The sequence below is a fragment of the Centroberyx gerrardi genome, chromosome 10 (assembly GCF_048128805.1).
Source record: "Centroberyx gerrardi isolate f3 chromosome 10, fCenGer3.hap1.cur.20231027, whole genome shotgun sequence".
NCBI lineage: Eukaryota > Metazoa > Chordata > Actinopteri > Beryciformes > Berycidae > Centroberyx > Centroberyx gerrardi.
The window spans coordinates 16,049,435-16,063,386 of NC_136006.1; the positions used below are offsets into that span (position 1 = coordinate 16,049,435).

Below are 13,952 nucleotides of genomic sequence, written 5' to 3' on the forward strand. Positions count from 1 at the left end.
CAGGAGAAAACATCATCTCACAGACAATTGTGGGAATCCTAAACTGGAAACCCAGATCAATGAAATCCCAGAGTCGTCATGTAATTATACTGTCTGCTCCAGCTTTTCTTTCTAGAAATTTGAATATTGTAATGTTAACTGCTGGGTTTGCCAGCTTGTGTGAGACGTGATCCGATTTGGTAAAGAAGCTCATGTATGGAATAATCAGTTGGTTGGCATGACTTGATGAGAAAACTAGTTTAAAGTAATAATCTGTGACATTTTCATAGAAATAAAAATACATTTTGCTACTCTCTATCGACAATAGTGATCAGGGTTGCCAGGTCCGCGGTTTTCCCGTGGAATTGGGCTACTTTTGAAGTGTTGCTGCGGGTTGAATTTTTTGTCGGCTGGTTGGGTAGACCTATTTTGCATGCAAATTACATGAATAATATCTATAAATAAAAATCCATATTTTAAATGAAATAATTAATTTATACCCAAATCCTACCAAACTGACTCCAGATCAGCACGTACACACACACACACACAGTCTATGACACACACACAGCACACACACGCTGTAATGCTCTCCGCCGCCCGGCGCCCGCCTCTCGATCCCAACTCTGCTAGTTAGCGAAGTGATGGGTCTTCATTGACTAGAAGTTAGCCCAATGAGAGAATGTATAATAATGACTATTCTGTTCATAGGTTTCACACTCTTCACTGTTAATCTGCCAATCTACAGTATAGACAGTTATGGAATAACTAAATCTTATCAGACGGGATCCCTGAGACTACAAAAAGGTTGAGAACCACTGGTCTACACCACAGAGCTATATTTTATTTATGATAATATACTGTATCTAACTACACAAGGCCATTTTAGGACCTAGGTAAAAGAACTGTTTAGGGAAAACTGCTTTTAATGCTGGCGCACTAAACATTTATGGTGTTACTTTGTAGATGTTACAATACATTTGGCAATGATAGCAATGCTGTTGGACTTTAAAAGCAGTGTATATGGTTTGGCAGAGGCATATTTTGAGTTCTGGTATTGGGCTGGTTTTTGAGCTGGTTTTATTGGCCGTTGGGCTGGTTTTGGGCTGGTTTTGATTGGCCATTGTGCTGGTTTTGTCACACAGACCTGGCAACCCTGATAGTGATTCAACATATACCTAGTTCATGTAAACCATTTACATTTGCTGCTCTAAACACCCGGTGTCGGGCAGCTCTTTCCCGGTGTTGTGTCAAAATTTGTTTTCCCCAAAAAAATTGTTTCCCCATGGCAGCGTGTCTCCGGCTTCATTTTAGATAGGTGAAGAAAATTCCTACCGCTGGCTTTTCAAATGGCAAAGCAACATTTTAAAAACATTTCACGGTATTACAAAGAACTAAAGTAGCCTACCAGAAGTGACCTACATAGTAGCCTTGTAATGAATGGAGATCACCCTTCTTTGTGATCTTATCTCAAATCATAGGTGTCCATTGATTTTACAAAGAAGTTGTTAGGCTATACATTAGTCTACTTGTCATTTATTAAGTGCATTTCCCTCATGATAGTTTCCTTGGGGGATATAAAGTTTGGCCCTATACAGAAATTCTCTGCCGCACAGGAAGTGATGTGTTTTACGTTACTGGAAGCAGCAACAGCGGTTTGTTTGGAATAAACAGAAGAAGATTGCAGTAGTTAATATGACCAGTGACAGCCACCATGGCTGAACCGAGCTGAACAGACAAAGAAAATGTAGTGGAATGTAGTGAAAATCCAAGGAAAAAGACGTCACATTACTGGAAACACTGTTTGATTGCCACACGATCTCTGGGAAGTGCAGTGCAAAAACACCACAGCAGGGATCGCTTATCACCAAAGATGTTGAATCTCATATGTAGCTTTTATACTGTGCCTGGATATTTCTGTAATTTCAAAATCAAATGCAGCCATGAGGGTTGTCAAGCTCAAAAAGCATTTTTGAAAAACATTTATGTTCACTACATTCCTTATTTTTAAAAGCATGGCATGTAGTGTCATCAGATGATGGTCGTCTTTGACAGAGCAGCCCACTTTCTTAATTGGGAACAGTTTATTCTGCCCTTCCCAGTTTAGTGTGCTGAAGTGTTATGTTGTTGTTGTTTTGTTTAACTGCATGAATTTGCAAGTATCTGGATGGTGTGTAATTGACAATCTGCCATCATATACTCCCAAAAGTATTTATTAATCAAAATGCATTACACCAGATACAACTACAATCTGTTTGTTATCCAAGGATAAAAAACACCAAATTCATCACGTGATGAACGACAAGGTGTGTACTCTCTCTTTACTTTCAGCTGAAATTAGCCTAATCAGTGTTGGGGAGTTAAACAGTGACCACTGTCTGTAGAAAAATGGTCGCCTACACATAGAGAGAGTTGAATTTTCATGACTAAGGTGACTGTGAATGAATGAGTTGCGATGTACAATGTTACTTTGTGACTGAATTTGGGAAACACAAATGCACAAATGTCTTGAAGGATGATTTCAAGATATTCTTAGTGCAGTGAGGCCTTTAAAAAAAAAAAAAAAAAGGGTTGAACAAGTGCAAACTTTTGTAGTGAGCTGACACAATGTAATTACATGTACATGGAATATACATGTTTAATATTCAATTACTTAAATAAATAAGGTACATTAAGTTCATAGCCCTTCTGTTCTTACCCCAAAATATTAATTTCACTATTTTTGGGTTTTAGTCTTATTGCTACAGAAATCACCAAATTGTTAATTTTACGCAGTCCTTAAATAATGCGTTGACTTAACCTGTGCATGTTCATGTCCATGCGATTATGTTCTTGTTTATCTAACATGGGAAATGAGAAATCTGTCATCTTGGGACCCAGGCTCATTAAAGCATTACCGCTACTGCTGTCGTCATACATGGATCCACCAGAGATAAGTCCACAGCCTATTGTTATTTTTGACCCATAGTTGAAAAAGCTATAAAGTCCATAGTATGATTTATACAGGCAAACATTTTATCAAAATCACTGGACACTCAAAGAAAAATTTTTTTTACTTTGTCACTCTTCATCTGAATCAATATGATTATCACGTCATGATAATGAACTCAATTGTTAAGGGAACAATTACCCCAAAATCAACTTATGACTTTTATTTTTGGTGACTTTGATACTTGTGGCAGCCAATATCAATACTGCACATACAGTATATTGTAACAATTTCCAGTTGGGCAGGGTTTAGAAGTCAAGAACCTCTGCTATGATGTGTGAGCAAAGACTTAAAAAGACAGTCATAATTTCCCATAGAGCACTACAATACTCTACACCGATTCCAGTGAAGAGGGGCAAAGTGAACATTGGTATTTGGTTCTCAATGAGATCAAGATATCAATGAACTTGGGACCCAAAATTGTAAAAAAAAAAAATACATTGGAATAGAATGGAAATCAATATGAGACCTTCAAGAGAGTGAGCAAATTTCCCATCAGTATTACTGAGAATTTGTAGCTGTGAGTTTCACTCAAAACCATATTTCATCAGAGCTTTATCTTATTTAGCGCACATACATCTGCATGATTTCATGAACTGCTTTGGGGATCTGTAGCTTCCAATAACACTCAAGACTTCTTTCATATATTTTGAAATCAGTCTAAAAATTATTAAAACTCACATTTCACAAAACATTTTTGCAACAATTTATTTTAAATGTTACCTAATCACTTTATTGTAGAACTAAAAGTGTTGCACCAGAAACTTGGACCCCCAGCCCGTCCCCATGCAACCCCATCCTTGAAAAGAACTGTGCTGTGTAAATACTTTACAACAGTAATGCGCAAGAGTGACATTGAAACTTAGTGTGTTGCTTAAGTGGTCAAGTATTATATTCTGAAATGTGTTTTACTGGACTAGAAAAAAGGCTGAACTGCATGGCTTCTAAAACACTTGCTGCAAAGTCAAGAACAGCATGTGTTTATAAAAGACATTGAGTCAATCAGGATTCATTGGCATAATCTTTGCAACCATACTGTATTTCTCAAAAGATTGCTTTTTGGCACTTTATCATCTATAATGACGTTTTAAGTAATACCCCAAACATATTGCAACAAAAAAATCACTACTGATTGTAATGTAGGCTGTAATCTTCAGGCTGTGTTTCAAGAACAAGACAGAAGAATAACAATTTAATTTGTACCACCTTAACCATATCCAGAGCGAAGGACCAGTGGAAGAATTAGTCTTTAAACCAATGAAAGCAATTTCCAAAGATAATTGAGAACATGTTTCAATACATATGCATGAAAAAAGGATTTTCCATACGACCGACTCATATGCTCATGTAATTGATTGAGGGGATGACCCGTTATATTAAATGTTATTTGAGAACCATCAAAACGCGCAAAATTGCAAATTGCCCAGCTTGTATCTGAATTAATACCTCATTCATCATCATTATGAGTTGATAAGTTAATTTAACCATTTCATTCTGTCTTAATGAGCTATAGTTGAATTAATGTCATGTAATATATGAAAGTAACATTTGAACAGAGGCAATGATTTGAGACAAACAGAGTAGAGACTACTTCAGAAGCATAATGGTGGCATAAATCTCCTCATCAGACTGCAGGGCCCATGTTGCCCGCTTTCCTAACATTTTGGAGGACTATTCTAGTTAACTAGATGTTAAAATGCAAGTTGAGATTAACCTAAAGAAGGTTTTAGGTTTACAGTGGTGTGCTTTTTGGCAATATGATGTGATGCAGTATAATATTTTGATGAGTTTTGATTGGCTAAGGCTATGCAATGCATTTTGCCAGACAAATGAGGCAACAGCTGGTATGTCATTTGTAAATACTATACTGCATCAGATTCAAATGTGAGGACAATATGCTTTTAGAAATGTGATGGAGAAATCTCCCAGTCAGACGGAATCATGTTGATGTTTTTTAAGTCCTAAATAGGGACAAAATAAATACATAATTTGTGACTTTAATTATATTTATATGGTATAGTCTACTATTATTCGATCGACCATACTAAACTTTATCATTCAATTCCCTGATCTGGCGCTGAGTGACTCTATTTGACCATAGGAGTGTGTTTTGTCTTGTAGTTCCACCTTAAATGCGTTTTGGCCCCGCTTGCTCCCTGTAGTTTAGGTTTTTTGTCCTCCCGCAGCAGCTGTCACCCTGCATTACTCGCAGTCAGCTAAATGAAACATTATTCTAAACATATGCATCGTAATCAGTCCGGTCACACTTACAAGAACACGCGTTAATAAGGCAATCAATCACTCTGGAACAAGCAAGTTGTTCTGTAACAGCTCATAAACAGTGTGTAATGAAGAATTGGAGGTTAGCATGACACGGCGCTGATCAGATAATCAATGTCAAAGATGCGATGAATGTCAGTAAATGTAGTTTTCATGTCGTTTCTATAAAATCCTCAATTTACAACAAGCAGTTCAATTACCCTGAAAATACAGTCAATTAAATAGGGGTGATTGGACAGTAGGGGCAGGATCATCGATCTTTGCATTTCTATCTCGCTGGTGGACATTTAATTTGGTTTTTCTATTAGCACCGAAATAAAGAAAATATAAAATATATTAAACAACCCAAAGATTTATTTTCTTGTCAAAAACCATTCAGCGAAGGTGACAGACAGTCTTCTGCATTTTATGATGAATTCTTTTTTCAGTCTTGCACATTGGATACAAAACTAATCGTGTTATTGTGGGCAGTGTTTTTCTGGCCTCTGTCTTTTCCTCTTTGCACCTCCATCTATCTCAATGCCTTTGTTGTATGGGTTGCAACCCTCGCTTTAGTAAAGAGCAAGGAAACATGGTGATATATCACGCCCATATTTGCTGCCCTAATCCTATTTCTTTAATGGGGACGTTCAAAAAAGCAACTTATCTTAAAGTCCCTTGGGGGCATTCTAGTGTAGGCTATATTTTAACCAACTGCAATTAACGACAGTATCAGCTTGTATCATTTAGAGGTAATGTAAAAATAATGGTAAATTATAGGGCCGGAATGACCCGTGATGGCAGGCCTCATATTCCCAGTAGTTCTCTACGTATTTTTAATTAATGTTAGACAGAGTTTCCTTGTAGAAATGGTGTCACAGCACCTAAGTAAGCCTAATCGGTGAGACGTCTTCATTGTCGGAGCCTATGCAATATAGTTGATTTTTTATTGTGGATACAAATTAAATTAATTTATTTCTATATGTATATAATTTTAGACGATTGTTCAGCACGTCGATAAACAGCATCTGATATTAGTGTTTAGACTCTCAGGCAGTGAAGTTAAAGAAAGTGAAATTAGAAAATAATCTGAGACACAGAGACAAAAACCCCAAGATTTCTTGAAGCCAAATAGAGTTGATTTTGTTCATTTTGCAACGTGTTTGTGTCATTAATGTAAAGAGGCGGAAATGTGTAAAGATGTTTATTATTTATTTTCCAAGAACAAACACGATCAATAAATAACATGATTTACATTTCATATTGCACATTTTTTTTTCAAGTTAAAATATTTAAATTCATACAGTCATTGATATTTTAAATACAGAGATATAGACTAATGTACAGTTATCACAGAGACCCTAGGGACAAAGGCCAATACTATTTTCATCATTTAATTTCAGTGCTCGTTTATCAGCCCTTTAAAGCCTCTTTTGAGTGGACCATAAAAATGTTCTCCATCTCCATAATTCATTCTTAATTTGCACGAAATATAGATCATGAATTTGGATTATTGGTGAGTTCACAGGCCAATTGTAGGCTATGTGATGGTCCTATTGGCGTGTACATCCAGTGTTTTAACATTGAAAACATTCAGCAAGTCACATAAACAAAAACAAAAAAAAGGTGTTAAAAAATAACCTACCATCCACATATCATGAAGCATTTTCCAGGGCGGTCAAAATTTCAGTTTTCAACTATCAGTAGGACTATTCATGATATTTGCAAAATATTTCACGATTTACAGTTCACATGTTTTATAATTAACATATTGGTGATGTCCCAACAGGAACGAATAAAATAGCACGTAGCCAATTTTTACAGGCGCAGACAGATTGTAAAGCCAGGCTATTTTGTCTGAACTTTCAGTCCCGTAACTGTGTGTGCTGAGTGAAGAAGTCCTATAGGGATTACATATGGAAATACCGGATTTGATATAATGAGGTTCAGCAATGCAAATAAAAGATATGTGTCGAGGTGTTTTCCCATATCAGTAAACACATTTTTAAGGGCTCTTGGTATTTCGTTATTTAATGTTTTTGAAACCCTTCATGTGTCAAATATTAGCCTAATATACTGTGCATTCTGTGTACCAGGAATATCGGTTTGTTCCAGGTCTTTTATATATCTAATGACTTCCCTCCGCGGGTTGTTAGCACTTGACAGCGGGTCTCAAAACGAAGAACTTTCTTACAGTCATGTATTCAAAGGAGCTCCATCTAGGTACATGATTGGCAATTTTTGTCATGATCCTCTCATTATTAACATAAAAATTGACACGATAGACGCGGTGCAAAATTACATGCACCTTCTAGCTGATTAGGGACGTCCCTGGAGCGGTGACTGGGTGTTGGAGAGGCTATTGCTGCCAAAATCTCAGTCTATTAGGCTTAGTGAAGAAAGATATGCTGCTGGGAAGAAAAGCAAACCCATGTGCTATCTAAATTTAGATAGCATAATTTGTGTCTTATAGTCAAGACAGCCAGGCTGGGTTTGAGATTTTGATGATTGAAGAATTATGCCTGATAAATATGAATTGTGGCTCCATTTCAGTTTCCTATTGATTCAGTTCCTCGATTTTAAGATAGGGATTTGTAGAAACAAACAAAATAAGCCAAAATGTATTTTGGATGAAACATTGAGTGAGACATGGGGAAAGCAGTCAACAAACGGTGTTTCTTTTCCAAATTCCTTGTTGTATGTATGCAAGTTACAAGCTAATCCAGCACAGCCCATAAAAATGGGTCTAAACCGGCACAACACCAAGGGTAAATAGCCTAGGTATAGAAACTTCTTTTATTGTGAATTGCAGAATTTTCGGTGTTAGAAATAGCACTTGATGTGCTTATTAATTTCTTTTTTTGCTACGAAGCAATCTTTTGGACTGTAGAGAAATAAATCTGTGTGTATGTGTGTGTTTTGAATGCTGCCTAATTAACGAATGCTTTACCCCCGATGATATTTAAAGTAGGCCTATCCCCTAAACTAGGGCAAGAGCAAAATTTACGAACGTGTAATAACGTGTAGGGTGCGTGATGAGTTATCTGTTAAGTGAAGTTTCTTCTCGTTGGTCTGGTGACGGGACTGAGGTCTTGCTGAGAACAGCGGCAGAATAAGGCAAAAATCCACTCTCGGACCTTTGCCCCGATGCCGTGCAGGTAAAGTCAGCGCTGGCACTCCTGGCGCCCAGTGCGCTCGCCGCCTGGCTGCTGTGGCAGCTGAGGCACGAACAAGGCCCGGCGGCCGACGGGGCGCTGACCGCCGCTGCCGCCGCCGCAGCCGCTGCCGCCGCCGATGCCGCCGCCGAACTATTCAGGCCTGCGGGTGACTGGTAAAGTCCCGGGTGCCTGAAGCTGCACAGGAGCTCCGGCCGTGAGTAAGGGTGGGAAAGTGCGCGGAAAGTATCGAGAGGGCGGATGGAGGTGGCGAAAGGTGACGAGGCGGCACCCGTGGCTGCGGCGGCGGCGGCTGCTGCTGTGACACCGACGTGCGGGTAGTAGTGTAGAGGCATGTGCGAGTGGAAAGGGTAAGGTAGACTTCCGGTAGCTGCCGCGTGCGTCATCATGTAGGTGTAAAAGCTGGGGTCTGCTGGATGGGGCCAGGACATCGCCAAACGCTGCCTTTTATCCTTCATCCGCCTGTTCTGGAACCACACCTGCAGACACAGTCAAAACAAGGCCCATATTGAGGCTGCCATGCTGTTTCCAAGCTCTAAATTTAGACCTCTGCAAGTTTGTGGAGGAGGCTACTGTTTGGGGCTATAGGTAAACTGTACTAAACTAGGGAAGATATTGATAAACGCCTGTAGGCCAATGGACTCAAGTGATCAGTAATCACATGCTGCAGCAATTAAAATGAAACATGCAGACTTAAAAAAGTCTGTTCAAATATTTTATCTTTCCCAGTCAATTTTAAAGGAGAGACCGGATTTTATACATTAATTGTGTAGTTGATGGTTGTATTGTTTTGCATAGGTGATCAGAAAATAGAAGTGTGTGTTTGTGTGTATGTGTGTGTGTGTGTTTTTGCGCGCGAGTGCATGTACATTACAGCGTTACTCATGAGCAGAAAAATAATGATTATATGATGTATATTTTTCTAGTTCAGAGTAATATTGCTATTATAGATGGAATTATTTTGCTTTCTCTCTCACTCACACACATACACACACGCATACACACACACACCTGTCCAGCACACACTGGATATTAAGAATAATAACGAAGATTATTCCTTACCTTAATTGTAGTTTCAGGCAGATTTAACGCAGCGGCTAATTCACATCTTCTTGGTCTCGAAACGTAATTTTCCCTATAAAATTCTTTTTCCAGTCTTCCAATTTGTTCTCTGGTGAAAGCAGTCCGATACCTTCTGACTTGATCGGCATTTGAACTGTTTGATCCTCCCATTGAATTACCGTTCATATTGGAGAGGGAGGTTGAGCTTGCATTGGAAGATCCAGAATTACTGTCTGAAAATCCTAAAAAAAAGAAACAAATAGTTATCGATGTTGGCCTTGTTGAAATAATGCTCTTGTTTATAGGCCTAGGCTACAATATATTTGACAGTCTAATAATAAGAAAAAATAAATTCAATTGATGTTAAGTTTATGCCATGATGCCAAAACAAAATAATATTGGTAGCCTATTGTTATTTTTTATATTTTAGTACTTGTTATATTATTAATACATAATAATAATAATCATCAGAATAACAACAATAATATTAATAATAGTCATAATAATAACAACAATAATAATAATAATAATTCACCGTATTCCCCGTCGCTATATTTTGGTAAAAGAAAAAAATTACAAAATAAATATCCGATTTTAGGCAGAAAATCACATACCTTTGTTATTCTCCTTGTGCTGGCTCGGGGAGCGATGCGCTGGGCATCCCACCTCCACATCACTGTTCATATCTGAGTCTTGCGAAACTTCAGCGTATAGGCTCATTTTCTTCCTGTTTTCTGAGGATGAAATGTCCGCTGAAGAGGTATTTTCGCTGTTGTGATGAGTACCGAAAAGACTGTCAATTTCAAATTTGCCTTTGCTCGGGATGTCCCCGAGATTTCCATGGAGAGAGGCCGAAGTTATTCTCGGGCTTAGCCGTCCACTGTGCTGAGAGTTTTCCAGGGCCTCCAGCACTGAATTTCCAGCCGCGTCTGAAAGCCTTTTCCCTGCAACGGGACTGTGCAGACCTCTCTCCATCAATATCATCTCTTTTCTTATCCTCTCCATCATTAAGCCGAGCAAGAAGAAAAAAAAAACAACAACACTTGTCCAGGGGGCTGGAGCACCAATGAGTTGTGTCGGAGCTAAATCCGCATGCAACTCAGCAACTGTCCTCTAAATAACTGTCTCTAAACCTTTTTATAAGCAAGACGCAAAAATGAAAGAATCTGAATGCAATCGACGAACGACTGCTCAAAATGAGCCGAGCATCCTCCCTATAGCGCCAAAATGTCATTCATCAAAAGTGGTTGCTGTTCGTTGTTAAAATGCTCGGCTGACGTTGCTCCAATGATCATTTATTGTAACAGGTTTATAAGCAAATAAATAGGAGAGGGCTGTCACTTGATGATGGAGGCGGCCTTCGGTCAGACGAATAATATCCAAGTGGAGGGGAAGAGAGGAGAAGTGAGGAGCGAGGTGCTTGTCCCTGGGTTGATCTCTGAGTCTGCTTTAGATTGCTCTTGGGTTTGGCCTCTTGGGTGAAATTGACAGTCTGATTAATAAAATGAGCGGGGCAACATTTCCCTCTTCATTTAGGAATATTATTATGCTTTGATTCTCTATTGTTTCTCTCCTCCTGTTCGCCCTCCCCCTTTGTAATCGTCGTTCTTCTCTTTATTCTCGTTATATCTTCCTATTTTTTTTCCTTTTTATCATTTCCGCGACTTTTTAATCAGTTTGCAGAAACGCATTAACATTAAGGTGCAAGTATATTCGTTATGCTGACTGCGATAAGAGATTAACATTATTGTCTTATTTTTTGAAGTGGTGTTGTTGAATATTTTGTGTATGTTCTTTTTAGATTTTGTTCCACCCTTCTTTAGTCGTCAAAGGCACATTTTGAGGTGGTGATAATGCGCGCATTATTACACATTTCCAGCATAACTACAACTGTACACACTTATATATTTATTTAGCCCAAGTCTATATTTATACACTTAAGTAGGCTACTTGGAGAATAAATTGCAAATACTCGGAATATAACTTGGAGCATGGCTAATAACAATGAGCGTTTTAGTCATCTTTTTATTTAACAATCAATAGTTTCTGTTGGAATTTCAAATGTAATTTCAACACTGCCAGTCCTTTACCTTTTGCCAGTCTTTTGGTCTTCATGAGTGTATATGAACTACAAAAATTTAGTATACTTTTATGGCTCATTTATCTTTTCAACCGCATCTCTCTTTATCTCTTTGAGGAGGTTATCACAGCATCATTTTCCTCAACCTGTATCTGTCTGTATGTCGAACCCGTTATTTCATGGTAGTTGGGCTATCTATAGGAAAATGATTGGTTCATGTGTTCATCACATTAACTCTTAAAGGAACGAGCTTCATACTAGCTGCCTTAACGGAGAATATGAAATGATAGTCGATCTGTAAAGACATAAAAGCCGCGGACCCCAGGATTCTCGATATGAGATGAGTAGAAGGCGCTATCAGAAAATCATCTGTGCGTTCTCTGGCGCCTCCTGCAGGTTTTATTTTTTATTGCTAATGTGTAGGTGTACAGTGTACCTGATGTCCTGTCTTGTGTCTGTCCTGAGCTGACTGGGACCAATTCCTAGTAAACTAAAACTAAAATAAACTATTGAATCTTGAATCTTTTTTAATTACTACACAGCCACGTTAGAGGAGTCAGGAACTGCTGTAGATCAAGTCCGAACCATTAAAAGAAAAGTGCCTAATACCCAACCTGACTTCTTTGTAGCAGGCTACTAGTAAAGGATAAAAGAGTGTTTATATTGGAACAACAGTCAACCATCTGCAATACTGTGTGTGATGACACGTGCCAAATACAGGGCTGTAGAGCCAACTGCCACATGGATACCAGAACCTATAAATCTTGAATTTGCAATAACAACTTACTGCATAAAATAATATACTATTTCAATCAGCTTAGTTATTTGGCTTTAAAATTGCCTGTTTAAATCAGATCTTAATGTCTTGGAAGAATCATGTTTTACAACTTCTAGTCACAGGATAAGAGTAATTAATGAAATTTTCACTAAACTTGGCATGTTATAAATTAAGCTTAAATTGTTATAATGAACTCATTAGCATATTACACCACATACATCAGTAACTTAAAAATATTCTTTTCATTTGTTTTAGGCTACTACATTAGTGAACGCAATGTGTTTTTTTTTTGTTTTTTTTTTAAAATAAAATTGCTCTGACATTCAAGGAAGACATTGGTATGCATTTTAACCCCTCTACACTTTTTCAGTTGTTTGGAATTCTGAGCTCCTCTAAGAGCGTTGGAATACTTGAGATCTTTCATTGAGTGTAATTAGGTAATTTGTATAATTATGTTGGATAATCTGTGTAGTGGACTCTGGACACATCTTCCTTTGACGAGAGTTATTACTAAACAAAGATATTTTTACAGTGCAAACATTCATAATCTGTAGGCCAAATGCCACATTTCTGCTCGGTGACACTACATAAAGCACCCTTCTTTGTCCAGAGCTCTTTTCTTGGGCAGATATGAAGTGTAAATTATGTATTCCATTACCTCCTTTGCTTGATAAAATATGCCATAATTGATATTTTAAAGTTGACTTTTCAGTGACATGCATATTCATTGATTCAGATTTTCAGAAATTGAAAATGCAAAAAAACAAATGCAAAAAATGCAAATGAAAACTGTGGTATTTTCTAATTGCAAGCTTCAGGGCCAAACTATTGCATGCCATTACATAGGGGAGTCCTTGCCTCACCTTATTGGTCAATAGGCTGGATTTATACTTGGCTGTGAAGTAATTCATGTGAATGAAAATGAACACTGTTCAGCCTCTTAGCTGTTATGGTTTTGTTCACAAATCCATGCCTGGTACAGAAGATGCGTGCATTGTGCCCACTAGGTTACTTGTGCCCTTCAATTTAGCAGCACAGTTGCACTGATGAACCCTAACCATACACACTGAATACAAGCAACTAAATACACAGGTGAACAGCAACATTGCTAAGGTTTACAAGGATGAACCTACAATTTAAGTATTCATACAGGATAGGATAGAATAGTAGAGAATAGAAGAACAGTTTAACATGCACTCATGACCTTTCCTCTACAACAGTTGAATAGGTGTCACTGGTAGGCATGGGGGTTAATCCCAATTCTCCCCTCCCTCTGCCCCTTCAATGACTAGTCATCAAACCCTGGTTTGGAGGAAGGTGAAATAGGGTTAGGGCTAGTTTGGAAAATTAGTGTGTAGCACACCATGGACACAACTTACAAGCGTGCTGTGTACAGTTTACCGATGTCATGTCCCACGATTTCTGTGTATTGAAGTTCAAATTTTCCACACAATTACCTCTCGCTACCATTTGGAGGCACCAACGTGCGAAGGTGCCTATTGTAGCTTTTGATCTACATGCAGAGCCGGCCCTAGCCTTTTAGTGGCCTTAAACACTCCAACCATAACCACCAAATTACTCCCACCACAAACAATAATAATAATTCCATTATGTGGCCCTTCTTACTGG

General features: G+C 38.2%; 1 protein-coding gene across 1 annotated transcript; it reads right to left on the reverse strand.

Moving 5' to 3' along the window:
• Positions 1 to 8,267: 8,267 nt before the first annotated feature.
• evx2 (even-skipped homeobox 2) lies at positions 8,268 to 10,473 on the reverse strand. Its single transcript, XM_071917958.1, has 3 exons — positions 10,080 to 10,473; positions 9,466 to 9,707; positions 8,268 to 8,882 (listed from the first exon to the last, which is right to left on the reverse strand). Exons 1-3 carry the CDS (start codon positions 10,471 to 10,473, stop codon positions 8,268 to 8,270), a joined length of 1,251 nt encoding a protein of 416 aa, XP_071774059.1.
• Positions 10,474 to 13,952: the final 3,479 nt, after the last annotated feature.

Coding starts and splice junctions, on each gene's coding strand:
- evx2 (XM_071917958.1), bottom strand. CDS start 10,473: ATGATGGAGAGGATAAGAAAAGAGATGATATTGATGGAGAGAGGTCTG. Junction 9,708..10,079: donor GCACAAGGAGAATAACAAAG/GTATGTGATTTT, acceptor TCTTTTTTTTAG/GATTTTCAGACAGTAATTCT. Junction 8,883..9,465: donor TGCCTGAAACTACAATTAAG/GTAAGGAATAAT, acceptor CTGTGTCTGCAG/GTGTGGTTCCAGAACAGGCG.